The 20,572-nt window shown below is 37.5% G+C and overlaps 1 protein-coding gene across 3 annotated transcripts in view; it reads left to right on the top strand.

The window, feature by feature from the left end:
* SPIN1 (spindlin 1) overlaps positions 1-20,265 on the top strand; it is a 49,184-nt gene extending 28,919 nt beyond the window's left edge. For all 3 annotated transcript variants that reach the window (XM_056324472.1, XM_056324474.1, XM_056324473.1), the window contains 5 exons: positions 2,456-2,681; positions 6,864-6,912; positions 12,284-12,537; positions 13,620-13,853; positions 16,550-20,265. In XM_056324472.1, coding sequence (XP_056180447.1) covers positions 2,630-2,681; positions 6,864-6,912; positions 12,284-12,537; positions 13,620-13,853; positions 16,550-16,749 — 789 coding nt within the window. In that variant the 5' untranslated portion in view covers positions 2,456-2,629 and the 3' untranslated portion in view covers positions 16,750-20,265. The remainder of the gene's footprint in view (positions 1-2,455; positions 2,682-6,863; positions 6,913-12,283; positions 12,538-13,619; positions 13,854-16,549) is intronic.
* Positions 20,266-20,572: the final 307 nt, after the last annotated feature.

Below are 20,572 nucleotides of genomic sequence, written 5' to 3'. Positions count from 1 at the left end.
AAGATATTTCCGTAATGATATTATATTTGTTGTTTTGTCACACATCATGTTTAAGAATCCTAAGTTTTATGCATTTTGGTTTATTTGTAATGAAGTAAGTGAGACTTCGTTACATATGCTTTAAAAGTCAAGATATTCTCAAAGTATATCAGCTTATTTTCAGAAAATCAAGTTCTATCCCTCCTTATTAATATCTTTAGAACTGTCAGTATGCAACTGAAATGTAAATTGAATTTAGAATGCTAGTTTTAGGAAAACTCAAGCTTCATTTGTTTTCAGCAAAAATCTTGAGTGAATCTTTGAACTAGCAACAGGTACTGGCTTAGTTTCTAGAAAATCGGTTTGAGCTGGTGAATCAGGTTTTGACTTCAGTAGCTTTGTGTCCTTGGGTTCAGATAGCACAGTGAAACATTTCATTAACTGGTAGCAAGTGAACTGTGACTTTAAAAGGATTAGGAGGTAGCTTTCCTTTTTAGAGGTATGACTTCAAATTTGTGGCGTAGTAATGATTGGGCCATACCATAGGGGAAAAAAAGTTAACTGGTAGAAAACCACAGTGTTTGTGGTGTTTCAGTTATCTTTGTAAACATAGCTGCTTAACAATCCTTTATATTTTTGCCATCAATTGGAAATCTTGGGAAGCGGGTGAGTATACAATACAGGCAGGTGTTATGAAGTATTTACAGCTTCTTGAACTGCAAAAGTGTATGTTAGTTTCAAAATCAGAATGATTTTCAGTCTGTAGTTTGGGTGGCTGTTGTTTGGTTTATGTTTTTTGGGGACTTGGAGGTAGTGGTGAAGTAGAATAATATAATAATAGATTATAGTTGAATGTCACCTGCTAACTTTCCTGGAGGAAAAACTGGACCTGTCTTGTATGCTTATGCAGTGTGTGTGAGACTGAATATGGTAGTGTATCACAGCAGTGCTCTGAATTCAGTTTAATTATCAGTGATGCTTCTGTACTAATGTATTTTAATCCATAGTATAATAGTTTAGTAGGAAAAAACATCTTTATGCCGTGTTCTATTAAAGTTGTTAGGCAGGCTTCCTGTTGTGTTTTCAAGTGCTTTATAAAAGTTGATTATTGCTGCCCTGGTATCATTCAGCATTGTTGTGTATACACTATTAGATTACAGGAGGAGATGAAATGTGGAACTACTAAGTTCCTGTAAATGAATTTCTAACTTCAGTTTCACAAATCATTAGGAATTCCTGACTGAATGTCTCAAGTTAGCTCTTCGAAACAAAGTATAGATCTTTCTAAAACCTGGAAGTTACTGAATTTTATGTCTCCCTATTCCTGTTTTTTCCTAGGAGTATTTCTCTGCCTCTATGTTCTCAGAATTTAATGGGTGCAATTCATGGAAGAATTGACAAGTGCTAGATGTAAATGTGTTTTTTCTGCATAACAATTTTACCATACCTCAAGGCATGTACGTGTATGTTCCCCTATTCAGTAAGGCAGGAGCAGAAGCCACACATTTTCCCTCAGCTGGGTCACTAGTTGAGTGCATTCCTCTGTTTTTAATCCCTGTATGAAAATTGACAGCAGGTTCCAAACTGAAGTAAAAGAGGGAAGACCAGCACTGATTGACAGGTTACAGAGAACATGACTGCAGTGATTATATTTATATTACTTAAGGAAATGAAACTAAAAGCACAACCAGACCTCTCTTGTTTTAACCATGTGCAACACTGCAGTAATAGATTAATCTTGATAAATGTTTCCTGTCCAAAAGCGTTAGTCTGAAATAAGTTAACCTGTAATTCTTCGAATTTTCATGTGATACAAGTTGCTGTAATTAAATCCTGAAAAAGACTTTAAAAAGTTGTCCTCACTTATCTCCTTCATCTACAGGAATGTGATGACTAAATGTTTTAGGCATCTGATGAGTTTAGGCATAGAGAATCTGCCAAAACTTGTGCACATCTTCTATGAACCTGACTTAACCAAAAAAATTGGTGGCTTGAGCAGTCCTTGCAGTGGAATCAGTGGTTTTCATAACTTTGTGTTGGATTTTTTCAACAGACTTTTAAACTTAGCAGAATAACTTTGCTTCATATATGTGGGGTAAGGGTGTTTTGTTTCTAATGAACGGAAATAGTTGATTTGTGCTTTACCTCTGGTGAAGGTAGTACAGTTTCTTACAAAGTAGTAGTCATTCTTCCATGTACTAACCTCAGTGGTTTTTCAGAAGAAGCTTTCCTTTCTGTACATAGTTGACTTTGATATGGAACTTGCTTGTGAATGTGAGGCAATAGTAACAGCCCTGATATATATTTTGCTTTATTCTTGCCTATATGCCCTCTGTTTGTTGACTGTTCAGAGTAACAGAATGTGAAGGAACTTCCTGTTGAGTATGAAAAAAACCCATTAAAGTGAAACAAAATATTTTTATCTTAACCAACTCTCAAATCAAACTATTTACACCGTACCTCTTTTGTTTTTCAGAGTAGTGTAATTGAATGTGCATCTTCTACATTCAAGGAAGGACAAATTCATGATTGAATGGTGGATTAATAAGTAGCTGTCTTATTCCAAGAGTAAGAAGATATCCTGGGAGTTGGAAAGAACTGGATTTTCACCCTAGTCCAGCAGCTTTGCTGCTCACTTAAACACAGATGAATGAAGACCCCATTTGGAAAATCACCAGGTCAGCGGTCCAGAGCTGATGCAGGTGAGTTGTTTCTCTGGGTGATTTGTTTGGTTGTAGCAGGTAAAAAGTGTACTTACTTTATAATTTTTTTTAAAACTATGTTAATGGTTTTGTGAGGGTGTTATAATTCCTATCTAAAAAGAACATAGACTATTGTTACAGAAGCTGATGAATTGAAAAGGCATGCATAATTCTAATTTAGCAGAACAGATTATATATTATAAAGCAGTTTTACTAGAACTGTAAGTTACGTAGAATTCTAAAAAGGAACAGAATCAATGTTGTAGGATTACATTGACATATTAAGGGGAAAACATCTCTGGTTCATCTTAGTGCTGGAATGTGAACAAATTTATTCACATATTTATAATTTTAAGTAAAACTCTTCATGGTGTTTTAGAAGCTGATTAGCTAGTAAAAGAGAATCTGTTGAAAACACTACAAAAAATGGAAATGCTGCTGCTGTGGGTGCTCCCTGAACTGAAATAGGTTAGTCAAATACTTTAGAACAATTTTTTATTCAGAGAAATGCAAAACATGAGTAAGTGTTCACCTCTTAAGACTAGTTAGGCTTATTCAGAGTGTTTTGCAGCTTGAAAAACTAATGAATCTCAGTCAGTCTTGTGTGCTTTGTAGGAAGGGTTATCTGCAATGATGGAAAAAAGCATCAAGTGACCAGTGAAGAGTTGTTAGTAGGGTGATACTTGGTCCTATATAAATTAAACTAGACTCTTTCTTTGGCTGTGCGTTCTGCCTTGTCTGGTGTGGGACAGGAACTAGAAGCTGTTATTTGCAAGTTGTACTTCTTATATAAATGCAGTTTAGTTATTTGGTCTTACAACAATCAGAATCTGCACATGGGATTATTTGCTGTAATAAATTGCATGTAAGGCTTAATTTTTGAAACCCAAATATTTCATATGTCATTACAGCTGGAGATGCAGGTTCCTGAGGATTTGATACAAGCTTGAGTGTTGTAAACATAAGACATAATACTGTTTCAATTCTGCCATTTCTGTAACTGTATGTCCTCTTGAATTTTTCATTTAAACATGAAAAGATTAAAATATGTATAAAGCCTTTGAAGGTTAATGGTTGACACTCGTGTGATGCTACTACTATCATGAAAGTTTTCAACATACCTATTCAAAGGTATGCTTGGAACATGCATATAATGTTACATTTAAAAGAATTGGCTTGTTTAGACCTATAGAGAAACTCTGTAGGTGTTAGTTTAAGTATCCAGAGTTGAAACTCTGAGCATGTTTGTACATACATGTAAGACATTAGTTACACGTGTCAGTCCAGCACACTGATCAGGTTCTTCTAGATATTGCGGTCAAGGAGGCTTTAATATTTTCATAGCAACTGAAGACATGCAATTGATTCTGATTTAGCAGAGTAATGTACTGAAATCACAACACAATCATAATACAGCAATTGCACTGACAGTTGGTGGTGTGAGCTGCTCCCTGCCTTTTATCCTGAGCCCTGTAAAAACCCATATGGCTGGCCCATGACTGATCAAGCATCTCTGCGCTGTAGTGCCCAGGAGACTTGGCAGCTACCTGTCCTGACCTACAAGACTCAGATTTGCCTAGCTAGCATGTCTGAGATGGCAGATTTCAGCATGGTGATTTGCTGCTCTTGAGTACGGCCCCACCACCATCTCCCTTGCCCACCTCCATCCCTCCCCAAAGGCTGACAGGGAGCTGCCTGGCCCAGCAAGACAGCACAGCCCCACAGCAAGTCTGCATGTTGCGGTGCAGGGTCTGTAGGAGAATCCCCAGTCCTTAGTACCAGAGGCTCCTCCATTGTGAGGGTAACCTGACTTGCTCCTTTTCCCATAAACAAACAGGCCATCCATTCTAGGGGTGAATCTCCCTGTTTAGCTGAAAATCTAGTTTGGAGATCAGTTAACTAACCCTTAAGAAGATAAAACATCTCACAAGGGGATGCATCTGGTGTTTGCTCAATTTTTATCATGGAGGCAACCACTGTGAAGTTACATTCTTTCCCTGGATCATGTGAAGAATAGCCATGAGTGTCATGGTTTAGCCCCAGCTGGCAGCTAAGTGTCACACAGCCACTCAGTCACCCCCACCCCCTACACCTCTAAACAGTAAGGGGCCTGTCTGCAGACAGTCTTTTCACTACCCCTCCTTGCTCACAGCCCAAGTCACCTCTCTTAGGCTTCTACTCATGATTAAAGTGCTAAATCAGAATTTCCAGTATTATTGAACTCTTTAGTACTTACATTCACTCTGTCATGTCACAGGCTGTCATGGTCATGATGCAAGATAGTGTCAAGAGTCCCATCTCTCTTCTGACCAGGTTCTCTTACATATTGCACACAAGGAGGGTTTAATAATACTTTTTTTTGAAGTTTTTTCAGACGTTGCACTAGTTTTTGATTTAGCAAAATATTACAACCATAAAATCACCAGTAATTAGCAGAATATAGTAATAGTAATTACAATATACAGTTACATCTCAATACAAATGTGATTCTGTTTACTGATCTCTTAACGTACTCGCCATCACAGCATTGGGTATCCCTAGCTGCTGGGAAGGAATACATGGGTTGGAGCCAGCTCAAGGCTATTGCTCTTCTCAAAACTCTTTTTCCTCATCATTTGGTTTTTATGTGCTCGTTAGGTTGAGATGGGTATATGCTTCTCCAGTGCTGGTCTGGGTAACTTGGGAATATGTGTATGTGCCCCTTTTTGATTAACTTAAAAGTTACACGGCCAGTTGATTTACTTAACTGTTGTAGCTGATCAGTCATCTCTGCTGTTACAGCTGTTTTCCTAGAACGAAGACCACACAGGTCCCTGTTGCATCAGGTTCAGCATTCTTTTTAGTAGTTGTTATCAGTCACTCCCTGTGTTCATCCCTGAGCTTCTGTATTGGGTTGTGTGGCAAGGTGGTGGTGCTACAGGGGTGGCTTATGTGAGGAGCTGCTAGAAACATCCCCTATGTCTGACAGAGCTGATGCCAGCCAGCTCCAAGATGGACCCACTGCTGGACAAGGCTGAGCCCCTCATCAGCAGTTGTAGCAGCTCTGGGACTACATATTTAAGAAAGGGGGTAAAAAGCTGCTGGGGAGAACAGTAGCCAAAAGAAGGGAGTGAGACTATGTGAGAGCAGCAACTCTGTAGACACTCAGGTCAGTGGAGGAGGGGAGGAGGTGCTCCAGGCAGCAGAGCAGAGATTCCCCCTGCAGTCTGTGGAGAAGACCGTGGTGAGGCAGTTGTTCCCCTGCAGGTTAACAGTGGAGCAGATACCCACCTGCGTGCTGGAGTAGGTGGATGCCCAAAGGAGGCTGTGACCCCATGGGAAGCCCATGCTGAAGTAGGCTACTTACAGGACCTGTGAAGGGAAGAGCCCACACTGAAGCAGGCTTGCTGGCAGGACGTGTGACCCCATGGGGGAGCCCCACTGGAACAGTCTGTTCCTGAAGGGCTGCGTACTGTGGAAGGGACCCGCGCTGGAGCAGTTCATGAGGAACTGCAGCCCATGGGAAGGACCCACATTGGAGAAGTTAGTGGAGGACTGTCTCCCGTGGGTGGGACCCCACACTGGGGTAGCGGAAGCATGTGAGGACCCTCCCCCTGAGGAGGAAGGAGCAGCAGGGACAGTGGGAGATGAACTGACCGTAACCCCCAATTCCCCATCACCCTGTGCCACTGGAGGGGAGGAGGTAGAGAATTCCAGAGTAAAGCTAAGCTTGGGAAGAATGGAGGGGTGGGGAAAGGTGTTTTAAGATGTGTTTAAGATGTGGTTTTACTTTCTCATTATTCTACTCTGATTTTATTGGTAATGAATTCAACTAATTTTCCCCAAGTTGGGTGTTTTGCCCGTGATGATATTTGCTGAATGATCTCTCCTTATCCTTATCTTGACCCAGGAGCCTTTCATTAGATTTTCTCTCCCCTGTCTGGCTGAGGAGGACAGTGAGGGAGCAGCTTGAGGGCCACCTGCTGTCCAGCCAGGGTCAACCCACCACATCTTCATGAGCCTGTAGCCTGAGTCTGTCTGCAGAGCCTTCTCCTTTTGTAGCAGTTCCTTGATCAGTCTTAACATGGTGTTTGGATTCTTTACAAGTTGACATTCAAAAGGAAGACTTTTGTATAAGATGGCTTTTCTGACATTATATGCACAATTTATTTTTCAGTAATTCCAACATTGTTTATATTGTAGGTCATGCAGGAGTGTCTGCCAGCATGATGAAGAAAAGAACTTCCCACAAGTAAGTTCTTAATATTTTTACTGAAGTATAGCTCTCAGTAATCTGTATTGTTCCACTCACTTTGTTGTTGAAAATCATGTGGAGTAATACTCAAGTCTGCATATGTGTGTAGAGTCAGGCTTTTAATTCTTTCAGGAGGGTGGTAGGGAAAAATGCCCCACAGTTAAAGTTTTAGATATTGATTTGACTGTTAATATGTAATTACTCTTGAATACAATTCTGTAAGTCTTTCTGGAACTCAGAGAGAAGGAGTTGCAAGCCAGAAATTAGCCACATGTACTGTAGGATATATCTCTGTTCTCTGGCACAGAGTTCATGCATTGTCACCAGGCCAATAAAAACTGCAGATCATGCTTACTGGTAACGCAGTCTGAAAGTAAGCTTAGAAATATCTGATCTTGTATTCACTACAACTGAGTTTTGGAAAGGATTTTTCACTTCTCTAAAATAAAGAATATACTGAAATATTTCTGTAATGAAGCTGCTATTTGTGTGTAAAGGATACTTGCTTATCCTACACATTCATGGAACATATTTTTCCCTCTACAACATTTTTAAATAGTAGCAGCTGACCATTGGTGAGTAGCTGTGTGAAAACAGAGGTAATGTTTTGGGCCTAAGTGGTCTTAGTGTCAAACAGTGAGATACCGTATCTGGCTATATCTGGAGAAATCTAAGCTGGGTAAGTGTGAAACTTAATAAAATGTTACTAGTTGTATTTCAAGTATAAAGTTGTAGAGTGGTGCATCAATCAAAAGTGATTTGTTTGGCAGGTGTATTTTCCACGATTAACATAGTTAATCACTGCTAACAGTGTTAACTGTTTCCCAGAGACAACACCTGATGTAAAACTACTCTAATCCCTTCCACCAGCTCGTCATTATCCATTCTTGTCTATCTTCATAGAAGGCAAAGAGAAACATTTATTTGTCTAGGGGCAGGTAGAGTTGGTTAAAACTTAATTTCTCTTGTTCTCTTTCAACCGCTCAGAGAAAGGAGTGTATGATGGGAAGACTATCAGAGGTGGGTTGCCTTTTGTACTTGAGGGTGGCTAGATTTGTCTTTATTGTTGTGTTAATATACACTTATTTAAATACCTGAATAGGCTGTAAATTTGTTAGCATAAAGGCTTTTACGGGGCATAAGAAGTTTTGATCATAAGTGATATGATTCTGAGGCACTTAAGCATCCAGCTTAATTTTGTGTTAATTTAGCCTAGTTCGACTGTTTATTAATTATTTAGTAAAGGGGTTTTGTACCAAACAAAGATGATTTCTTGTGTGCTGCTCACTGACTTGGCTGAGAATAAGGTAGAGTAGCAGAGAATTGTTTATGTTCATAGTTTTCCATAAATGAGTAGGATGTGAATGATCATATGCTGATATGACTCTGAGCCATTACAGTAGACCATGAGTTAGTAATGCATACTTTGCCACCAATTTAGTAATTTATTTAGTTCTCCTCATTTAAAGAAGAAGAGGAACAAGCCTACTGTCACTCAAAGGCCGTCAACGAGATTTTCAAGTAGGCTCAGAATGTTTACAGCAGAGGAAGAAGCCAAGTGGATGTAACAGGGCATGATGCAGGACTTGAGGATGTGGTAGAATGAGCAGTGTGGATGAGTCTTCTGAACTCCTCTTTACTAAGTGATAGTTAAGCCTTTTGGAAATGGTTCCGGTGGTTATAGGGCAGTTCTTCCAAGTGCTCTGTCAATGTGTAGTGGTAATCTCTGCTAATAATGAAGCTGACATGGCATCTGATCAGTTGGTAATCTCAGTGATCTCATTCTTTCCATCCTTGGTGCATAAGGAAAGAGTACAAGAAATAGTTTAAGCCAATCCTTTCTTCATAGGCTCTCCAGATTTTTTGTAGTTGACAATTCAACAACTTTGAGATGCAGGTTATACCTGCAATGTAAGTACCACTGAACTTAAACATTTTGAAAATCTGATCCTACTTCAAGCTAATGTGTAATCTTCGTTCCTACAGCATCTGAAGATGAGATTCACAACTCAATGATGGCTTTTGAGGGAGTACAGAAAGTATTTTAAAACTTTTGCCTCAACTAATGTGCCTCATAGTCTGAGTATTTGTGAAAAGTAGCTAATAACAATTCTCTCATCACTATTGTGCTATTAATGATAGTCTGTAATAAGATCACAATTGTCATAAGTTTCGGGTCCTACTTTTAATAACTTTTCTACTTAGCACAATGAAAGACTTGAAATTGTACTGACCATTGCTGCTGTTACTGCATTTATATGGTTTTGTAGTTTTCCTTCCTGTTCTTCACAGTTGTGCCTTTTTTGCACATCTGAGGCATATGGTTTTCTTTCACCCTTCTGTTTTTTTCCTTAGTTCTACCCTGTGGTGTTTTTCTGAAATGAGATCATCAGGAAAAAACACAACCAACCAACCAACGACCAAACCTAAATGGATACTTTACTTGATAGGTTATTGGGAATTCATGTTCTCCTTTTTACAAATGCTGGTTTGTGTTTTAAGCACAACTCTGAAGTAACAGTTGATATTTCTGCTACCAGTCCTGGTACAGTTCTGCACTACCTCAGTTTCTTTGCTAGCAGCTGTCAAATAAAAGTTTGTGCGAGGACCATATAAATACAACTTTTAAAATCTGGGAAGGTTTCTCTCCGCCTGTGTAGTCTTTAGAAAGTTTCTAAAGTATCTGGTTCTGATAATAAAACCTTTTCATATAACCAGGTTTTACTTACCAGTTTACTGCCTTTAAGATAAGGAAGAAGAGCTGAAACTTTTGGTGATTGAAGGGCCATTTACAATTAGGAAGTGTCTGATGTGTCAAGAGCTATTTCCAAGACTTGCTATCTTCTGGTGTTCCTGGCTTCATGTTTTACGTGCCCAGGAAAATTGTTACTCAATCATCAAGAGAAAATCTTCATGGAATTTTAAAGATAATTCTAATGAAACTGAAGGGAAAATTATGTTGGGCCTTCTGGATCATAGAAGGCTATGTAAATTTGTATTACTTGATGTATCACAGCAGTGAACTGTTGGAGGAGAGGTTTGAGTTGGTTACTTGGTTGTCTTACATGGAAGTATGTTCACAGCTATTACTTATTGATAGTTACAAACCTGTGCTTTCTTTGTCACCACATATGCAAGAATTAGTAGGTTTTTTTCTTGGTAATTTACTGGTTTGAAAATATAATTTCTTACATATGAACCACTGCAAATGAAAGTGAATGACTGCTGAGTAGTACAGCCTTCAAACAAAAATTTGAACTGCAAGTACACCTGGCGAGTACTTGACTTGTAGTTAAATTTATAATGCTCTTTGCTCTCTGAGGCATTTTAAAGGTATTTACCAGTTTGAACTCTGTTATGTAGTCTTTATCCATCATATTTTTTAGAGTGGCTGTGAAGCTTTTCACTTAATTGTTCCAATTGTTCCAATCTGTTAAAGTGAATTATGCTTTATAGGCAGAAAGTAAAATTGACTGTGAGGTTGACCATGAATAGCGTTATTTTTGCGGTTTTCAATGAGATGATTAGAAGCATAGACAAACTGCTTAAAACTGACATTGTTTTACTTTAATTTTTACTATCTGCATTTGGTTTCATCATGCTGTAGAATGGAATAATGATTCATTGAAATGAAATAAATGAATTGCATGCAAAACAAACATTTTTATTGTGCCAAGAACCAGATCTCTGATCCAATTTTGTAATTGTTTACTATTACTGATACTATTACAATTTTTTAAAAAAGTGTATATGTGTGTGTGTGTATATATATATATATATATATATATATATATAATATATATATATATATACTTGAGCAAGAACTAGAATTTGGAAATGCGTTCTAGTTTCTGCATAGAAATAGAACCAGCTTTTTTGGGAGAGTGTCTCATAACTGGGTGAGGTTGGAGTTCTTAGAATAACCTGTGCTGTCAAAGTTAGGAGTACAAAAGTGCAGTTTGATCTTACTGAAAAGCTTAAATGATAACAAAAGTAAAATTTCACAAACCCCCTTGCTAAGATCTTCATGGTGAGTGAAGGTCTGGAGGTGGGACAAGCTGCTGAAGGAATTGTGTATCTTGTTTTTAATAACTATGCTGACATCTTCAGTATTAAGTTTTCCAATGTCATGTAGTGAGTGCGTTATTCTGAAAGACTTGCTTCCAGAATTTCAGTGGTATCATTATTATTTGTCTTTTTTTGGATCATATAGGGACATCTCTAAGAGCATTCAACATTCCTGGAGATGTTTCTCTTTGTTCGCTATCTTCAATCTAAGGAAGAGTATTGTTCTCTGCAACTGATACTCTTTTATATGTTGCTTTTAGGCATACTAGTGGTGCACATGTTTTACTGCTGTTTAAATGAAGTGTGCGACAAGTAATAACCAAAAATTTATTATACAACTAGTTGACATTCATGAGAATTTGGTCAGGCAACCCTCTAAATGATCTTTCTAGGATGTGTATCATACTGTATCGTAAAATAGATATAATATTCATTTCTTATTACAAATTTACTGTCGTAATCTTCCTTAGCTTCTTCCATTTGTATTAAAAATTGATATTTTGTATTTTTAATAACTGGGTAGAAAAAAACTTGTATAACACTTCCAATGACTTGAAACTGTCAAATAGCTTATGTGACTGCTGATCAGAACAACTTGTTACTCAGCAGAGGGAATTTCCATGCAACTTCCATGAAAATAGCGGCAGGACAAAAAGTTGTATTTGATTTGTTTTCCACATAAAGGAGTATCCCTTCTATTGCCATTACCATCACGTACCATTTTTATTTTGCTGTACTAGAAAGGAGTGCTAGAGAAGTGTTGTTGCTACCATGTGTCTTTAAAAATACTTGGAGTCAAAAATATCTGTAAATTACTTTTGCTTCAGGTGAAAACACAGGTTAGGGCAAAGAAATGCCTTGGAAGAATTTTAGTTAGCCACTGGTAATGTTTCCACTGACCTCTTCCTGGGACAAGAGTTGTGTTTACTGTTCTCCAGAGAGTAATAAGGTAGTAAAGTTATAATACTGCCAGGTAACCTTGTGCTTTGAGACCTGATCAGGTGAGTTTTACTTTTGACATTCAGTGTAGCAAGGGCTGAAATAGTTCTTTTGGCTTAAGTAAACTAGTTCTAGAAATTACTATCAGGAAACTGACCTTATAAAGTACATCAAAAATGTGTCACTACTTTTCCATGTGTTTCTTTTTTCCAGTACAGTATAATACGCTTTATACCCTCATTTGATTAAGGTACACAAAGCTATAAAACATATTGCCATCTTATAGCATACAGCTCTTGTCTGGAGTAGAATTTTGAATATGTGTACACTTGTTTAATATTATGTTTATATCTGTGTACAGAAAGCATAGAAACAATGTGGGACCAAGCAAACCTATTTCCCAGCCACGAAGAAATATTGTAGGCTGCAGAATACAGCATGGATGGAAAGAAGGGAGTGGACCTGTAACACAATGGAAGGGCACAGTTCTTGATCAAGTTCCTGTAAATCCTTCTCTCTATCTTATAAAGTATGATGGATTTGACTGTGTGTATGGACTAGAACTGCACAAAGATGAAAGAGTTTCAGCGCTTGAAGTTCTTCCAGACAGAGTTGGTAAGTTTTTGGGGGGTTTTCTCCTAAATTCACATACATATAAGCTAACACTTAGTATTAAATGTTCTCCACTAACCTCTTCACACTTCCCCCAACATAAAGGTGGACCACTTAAAAGTTACGAGTCAATTTCATTTTTGTCACATGGCAGGTAGTCTTAAGTGCTCTATTTAGATTTTCTTGATTCCATGGAGATTCGATGATACCAGTGAGTGCAGTGGTGTCTTCTGTATTTAAGTAGTGTGCAGTACATTCTGTAGTTTTTGTTTAGATCAACATTGATATTTCTAAGCCATCTTGGCTGTGTGGTCTGTTGTTTGCATCTGACAGTAATAATGTCACATGTACTCATGTACTTCCTCTAAGTACTTTAATGTGGGAGGGAGGCATTTTTTAAGTTAAATAACTTGATTAGTAACAAGACATTTTTGAGTTTCAGAATTAGCACTGGGTTGTTAGACTGCAGGTTTTAAAAACTGCAGAGTTTGATATTTACTGAAGTAATTACTGGTTTATAAACAGAATAAACAGTTGCTTCTTCTGACTGCAAAGCAATTGGTAACTGTCTCTAGGGTGGTGGTAGTGAGAGCAAAACCCCAAGGTTTCATTAATAACAGAGTTCTGTGATTGGCCTCTCTTCCTCTTCTCCCCTACCTGCCTCTCCCTGTCTAGTGTCTAGTTAAAATTCCAAAGTCTTCAGTGCTGTGATCTCAATTGATCTCCCTTCACCTTGCATTATGATTATTTAATCAAAGGGAGTACAATGATGTGTTGTCATTTTAAGAACATTCTAAAGTTCTCCAGTTCAGGGGAATTCAGGGGGAGTATCGTCTATAGTCTCAAAACAGGAACGGTCAGTCAGTCTTGACTGAAAACCTGCAGACAGTGATCAAGTTGCACCTTTCCACCATGGCAGAAAGTAAACTTAAGTAGTAAACTCTCCAGAAGGGATAGTGTTTGTTTTGTATATGGATTGACTGATTTCCAATCAATATTTTTTTAATGAATTGGTGTAAAGATTATTTTTCTCAAAGACACGTATCTGTGCTTTTGAATGAACATATTAAATGTTGTCATTTCAGCTTCATCTCGAATTACTGATGCCCACCTGGCAGACACAATGATTGGTAAAGCTGTGGAACATATGTTTGAGACGGAGGATGGCTCAAAAGATGAATGGAGGGGTATGGTTTTGGCTCGAGCTCCTATTATGAACACATGGTTTTATATTACCTACGAGAAAGATCCCGTCTTGTACATGTACCAACTCTTAGATGATTATAAAGAAGGTGACCTTCGCATTATGCCTGATTCGAGTAAGTAGGCCAGTTACTGTTTTATTCTGGAAAGCGGCAGGTTTTTATATTGACTGTGATTTATTTATGGACAGGAGAATTGACAAAGATCTTGTTTGCTACTCCCTTGAATTGTTTTTAAGCATCACAACGTCTGTGTTAACTACTGAAATATTTTATCAGCAGTGACACATGCAGGGAAAGCATTTTCCATAATTATTCCTAATTCTGTTGAAAACATGTACATACTACTGTGAAGGACTTTGGGTTTTTTAGTGGAAACTGACAAACCAGAAGTTTCCCACTGTTGTTTTCTTTCTAGAAGTATCACAACTCATTGAGATGGCTCTTGATTTTTTGTCTTTCTGAAGCAGTTCTTGTGGGAATAATATTTTGAGACCAACTAATAGTCAGATTAATTTTGTTGGGGTAGGTGTCTTCAGTGTGAAAAACTTTCGAGTAGTTTCTTGGGGAAGAGGCATACTAATCCCTTGAAAATCAATTTTTCCCTCATATGTCACAACAAGAAAAATATTTAAGCAGATAAAGATGAATATTCTTTTCCTCCCTTCTTGAAGTGAAAGTTTTCAGGACTTTTCCTGTCGATTTAGAAGAATTTTCACAGAACCAATATTGTTCAAGAGATTTGGATATCCAGTACCAAAAAAGAGGGAAGAAGACCTTGTAAAGAATACTTTTTTTCTGCCATGTACCTAAACCACACTTCTCTGATAGTCTGGGCTTTAAAGAAAATTAATAACTGGATTGACTGTAATGGCTGGCTACGTAGTGCTTTACATAAGTATTGATTACAGTTAATTTGTTGAGTCTGAGAACTCAACGCCTGTCTTTCTTCAGATCTGGCACTGGTAACAATCTGGTGGCTAAATAAACAAGTGACACTCTTTTTGCATTATGTCTGCATTAATCATCTGTGTTTAGATTCCATGCCCCACACCCCCACACCCCCCATCCTCTGCCCCACAGATAAAAAAGCAACGTATCTGCTGCTTGTAAAGAGTGAGCCATAAATGTTAAAGGAAAAAGGCGACCTTCATCTTCCTTAAGAAATAAAGCAAGCTCTTTTAGATTTGAACATTCAAATAATTTGTTTTTTGTCTTAACTATTAAAAAGGACTTGGAACGTATTTTAAGTCTGCTGTGCTTTCTTCCATCTTTAGGGATGCGGGTAGGGAAAGAGCTGGTATGATTTCTTTCCATTTAAGAGCTAATTTATTTTAGTGTACTTTTTCCTCCATACTCAGCACAAGGCTATCTACTGCTTACCTGTTTGCAAAACACTTCTAAGTATTTGCCTCTTTCTCTGGATCTGAATGCTTTTCAGATCTTTTGAATTGTGTCCTTAAGCCAATGATTGGATGTTAAAAGTAGTATTTTTCAAATAGGATTTTAGAATACCTGCAAGTCTGTCTGTAAACCTGGTGGAATTTTCCTTAGTATTCTAACTAAAATTTCTGGGGAACTCTCTCTTCTCAAAGACAGGCTTTGCATATATGAGGAGACCAACATTTGGGTAATCTGAGGGGTTTTTTGGTGAGGAGAAAGTGTGTTGCTAGATCTGATACTGAAACTTTTGTCAACAGTTTGTAATTCCTTCTAAATGAAAATGTAAGAGTTTAACTTGCATCTTTGCCAAGGAAGATTCTTCACGTGAAACCAATATTAAAAGGATAAGAACTATGTGTGACAGTGCATTTATAGGGGATCTGAAACAAAAGTTGAAAGATAAACTTCTTAAGTTTGTTGAAGAATCTTAAGTACAAGCCAATCTGTTCATTCCCTGGTGGAGGTTTATTTTCTCAACTCACAGAACTGATAAGAAAGTGGGTGAGGTCTGTAAGGGATTCTGAATGCAAACTTGGAACAAAGACATTAATTTACAAGCTTAGGATTTCCAGAACAAAAGCCACATCAGGTGTGACCATAACTGAGAAAATTACTTACTGGAATACAAAACACAAGTTTATCTACACTAGTCAAAAAGAAGATGGGAAAGAAGATGTGGTTATCTACCCCTTCTCCAGTGTAGTACCTTTTATCACATTTGTTCTGTGATTGGCTTGTAACCAACCCCGTGGCAACTGGCACGTTACAAATCATGCTTTTTTGTATCCAGATTTAGCATAGGCATCATCTAAAATTAAAGGATATTTCTGGCTAGGTTTTTCTAGACAAGAAAACAGTATAGTTAGACTTTTATCAACAGTGTTATTCCAATGTAGAGTCAAAAGCCCCTTTTAGTAAGGAGTTTACGCTTAGCTAACATTTGTTGCAGTGGCATACACGTACTGAAACTTTGAATAATGTGTGTGGGAAGAGGGAGGTTTAATTTGGTTGCCTTTCTGCTAAGGAGGCCCAGTGCCTTTTTCTACTGGTGGCTTAAATATAGTTATCCACAAACATTTTCTGTAACTTCTGCGTAAACTTTCATGTGAAAAGATTTACCTCACTTAACAAAGTGCTATTCTTGTTGTAATAAAACTGAAGACAGTATTACTTGAATTTTTTTCTGCAACTGTTTTTTCTAGAAGTGTGGCAATCGTTAAGTGCTTGTCTGAACAAAACTAATTTTCTGCATACTCTGTACTTAAAACTTCTGGTTGCTTCATGTAAGTTTTAAAGAAGACTCCGCAGTTGTCTTCTGTATTGAAAAATTCCATTAATGTCTACCAAAGTGCACTGGTTTTGTGTTACAGATGATTCACCTCCTGCAGAACGGGAACCAGGTGAAGTTGTGGACAGCCTGGTAGGCAAACAAGTGGAATATGCCAAAGAAGACGGCTCAAAAAGGACTGGCATGGTCATTCATCAAGTTGAAGCCAAACCATCTGTCTATTTCATCAAGTTTGATGATGATTTCCATATTTATGTCTACGATTTGGTGAAGACATCTTAGACATCATTGTGAACTTTTGCCAAATTTGTGGAACTATTAAATGTAAAATTTGTAGACAAAGACTTGACTGCTTTCCAGTTTAATGAAAGCTTAAATGTCCCTGCGAACCCACAATCTCTGCCAGCAAAACTGTTTTGTTCTGAGTAATATAAACAAACGTGACACATTTTGCATAAGAGAACTCCTTTTCTTGAAGGAAGTCAGTATATTTGGGCAGGAGGGAGTTAAAAGCAAAGAACAGCTGCAAATTCAAGCTGTGTAAAGTTGATCTAGTATTTTAATCATTAATCTAAATTTCTTTCGTAGATTTTAACTTTTTCTTCAACCTTGCACTCACTTGTTCAACTGCCACATGCAAGTGTAGTTTGGTATTTTGATATGCCTTCTTTTGTAATGTTAAATTTTATTTCTTGGCTATTGGCAGTCCTTGTTTTCAGGGTTGGGACAGAGGTGACTTTTCTGAAAGGTTTAAACAGTTTGTGCAGCATTGAGGAGTGCCTAACCCAAATAACATCAATCTGCTGTGTTTCTACACTTTATTTCAGGTTTAGCTTTTTAAGAGCTTGCAGTACATCAAAATACTCGTGCATTTTTACTAGTTACAGGGCAGTAGGATATCAAGTGTTTGACTTACGCACCTTTCAGTGAAAAGGCTTTAAACTATAAAAATACATTTAATCTGTATAACCAGTTAATTAGAAAATGCAGGTTAATGCCCCATATTTACAAGTCATAGAAACCAGTAAAATACATGTGACAAGGCTGCCTTCAATCCTAAATGTTGTACTTTTCTTTGTTTGTTATACACACTTAGCAAAACCCAAGTGCTTGGTGCCACAACTTTTTAACAGTATATATGCTACTTCAGAAGACTTTAGACTACACATTGGCAATCAGTAGTCTCTCATTTAATAACAAAACCTAGCAACCTGAATGTTTGTGTGTGGACTTAGAAGCCTAACAGTAGTTAATACGTTACATGGTAAATACAATCTCATACCGGGGGGTGGGAGGGTTTGTTCTTACGCGTTGAAGACTTAGAGGAGAAGCATTTGTTGCCTTCTACTCAGTCTGTTTCATTCCTTTGTTTGTTTTGGTTTTAACCACTTTGGGTTCAAGAAGGCATCTTCCAAATTTATTTTTTTTCTGGCTTTTCCACATAAGGAGTGTCTGGACAAATCTACAGCTTATACCTGTTGTTGCCTTTTGTGGTGTACATTGTACTTGCTTTGAGGTATGCTGTTAACGTGAATTTCATTCTGTGAACACTAGAGTTCTGCATGCCAGTTGTGTACTATCTAATGGAAGCTATAGGCAGTCTCAGTGGTCCAGTCATCTGCATTAGATTGTGGATGTAAATAGCAGCCCACAACAGCAAAATCCTTTCACGGTTTTAATCTTGCAAGATAATTTAAAATGAAAATTAGGGTTTTGAAGTGTGGCAGCTTTTAAAAGTATCAGAATTGCAACAATGATCAGCACAGCAACAGAATTGTCGTGTTACATAAAGGCAGAGCTCTGCAAGTTTCAAAGAACTGCTTCACAGAAGTACAGTATGTGAAGACAGTCAACACTGTTGATGGAAGGAACAAATACTCTGATATCCAACCGTATGCCATTAGTGGAAGGATGCAGGAGAGGTGCTGTTAATCAGAGATCGGAGGTCCAGATGACCTCTGTTGTGGGTATTCTTGATATTGAAGACTCAGTGGTTTAAGCCCCTTTCTGTCCATTTTTTTGCCTGATTTTATATTTTAGCCTTAAGGCTTGTGCCTCATTATGCTGTTGAATGGTAATAAATACTCTCCATATAAATATGATACCTTAATTCTTTGTCCATTGCTACTATATTGCATTATGTCCAGTATTTCATCATGGGCAACCAAAGGCAGGCTATTGTCTTGCAGCGAATAGCTTCTCAATGCAGTCCTTAAGCACTAAGTACCTGAGTCGTAAATGTTCCTTGTGTTTTGAACAAAGTGAGCAGATTTGCAACAGTGTTTTCATCCTGCAGATCTGTTATGTGTCTTCTATTGACTCTTAAGAGTCCTGCATGTAAATCTCAAAGCTGAGCCTGGCTCCATGAGCCCAAGTTGATATTTGTGGCACAAGAATGAGTGAGTGTATTGATTATACTCAAGATACATGAATAACCTAGTACACTGAACTTTGGGCTATATATCTGAGGAATACAAGGTTTGTTTTGAAATATCTGAGGTTTAGGTCTACTGGAACATTTTTAGCATTAGGCTTGCATTTGTGGGTTTTCTGCAAGCCTCTTGAATACACCATGGATTCTGCCAATTCGAGTATAATCTGTAAACTTCATGGTTGTTTTTAGGTGTCTCCCTGTTGTCTGTTGCGTGGCTATTACTCTTCATCTTTCTCTTTTTTTTTTTTTTTTTTTTTTTGTTGATAGCTTAAACCACCTTTTTGAGGCTTGAGACTAATTCCACTCCCTGCCCATCTGCTTTGGGCTTTGTTTTAGGCTCATGTTTCAGATCTGCATGCAGTGCTTGCGTTACCCTGGTAACTAAATGTTGGTTCCTTGTTATAGGGGTTCAACATTACTTTCCAAAATCACATAGGGCTTGTGATGGCACAGGCCATGGATCTTTGTATAAAAGTTACCGCCTTTCACATTTACCTGCTGTAGTATTGTTGTATATTGTGTGTGTGTGTGTGTGTGTGACGTCAGGCTGCCATGTAAAACTTTTTAAAAGGGAAAAAAAAAAACACCTTAAATGCAGACCATCCTTTTTTGCATGCTTAGAGGTTAGAACATTCAGTGTAACAGACTAAAGTTGCATGTTAAAATGTTTAGGTTTTTGTTTTGTTCTGTTCTTTATTTTGTGTTCAGTTTTTTGTGAATTTGCTTATTGTGCTGTTTTAATGGTTGTTAGTAGGATTAAATACACCGGTGAGACGAGCATAGTGCCAACAGAAGGTAATTTTCTAGTTGTATGTGTTATACAGCATTTGAAGGGACCATGTATTCTGTTAAAGAAAAAATAAAATCACAGTTGGTTAGCAAAACACTACATTTTTCTTCTTTCTTTTGAGTGCCAAACCCTAAACTATGTTGGAGTAGACTGGGGAAAACCCTTTTTATTGCAACAGGTAGAAACCTTCTTTAAATGAATTATGTGAAATTAGAGGCTTTATGAAATTGAGTAATTGCTTCAGCAAAAAGAATTATGGTAAAAACAGTTCCTGGTTCCTTGAAAATGCTGTGCTTTTTGTATTTTACATCATTAGTGCAATTTGGATGGTTCTTGGTATGTGTATAGTTCAAAGGTCTTCGTGTTCACATTTTTAAATTAGGTAATGACTTCATCTTTAGAGCTTGGTTTCATTATTTTTATTTTATTTTGAACAATGTAGACAGTTCCCTGTTCTCTGCATTTAGAAGTATAAACACTTTAAATCTGTTACTTAATTCTGTAAGTAATTTTTATAATTATGATGTAACTCTATCCTTAAAACATTTAAAATAAACCCTTTATGTGCAACTTACGACTGTAAACTTTGTTCTCATGAGCAATACATAGTGATGTCATTTCAGATTGTGAAGAAGCAGTTTCTTCAGTTTTCTAATTAAAAAGGATATATTATTGTAATGCTGAGCCATATCTGCTGGTATAATACTTGCCCTGTGAAGTTTGCTTGCAAAACCAAAATCTTTATTCTTTTTTCCAAGTAAGTATAAATGCTGATAAGATGGAACTTGGCTAAGGAAAGCATACTGCTTAAATTGTGTTTTACTAAACACAGAAAAACTCCCCACCAGGGGTTTGTGCAAGTCTTTGAAGGAGTCTTTTAT

Source organism: Falco biarmicus, chromosome Z (assembly GCF_023638135.1).
Source record: "Falco biarmicus isolate bFalBia1 chromosome Z, bFalBia1.pri, whole genome shotgun sequence".
Lineage (NCBI taxonomy): Eukaryota > Metazoa > Chordata > Aves > Falconiformes > Falconidae > Falco > Falco biarmicus.
The sequence above is the reverse complement of the archived record's forward strand: the minus strand, read 5'-3'. Positions and strand labels throughout refer to the sequence as shown.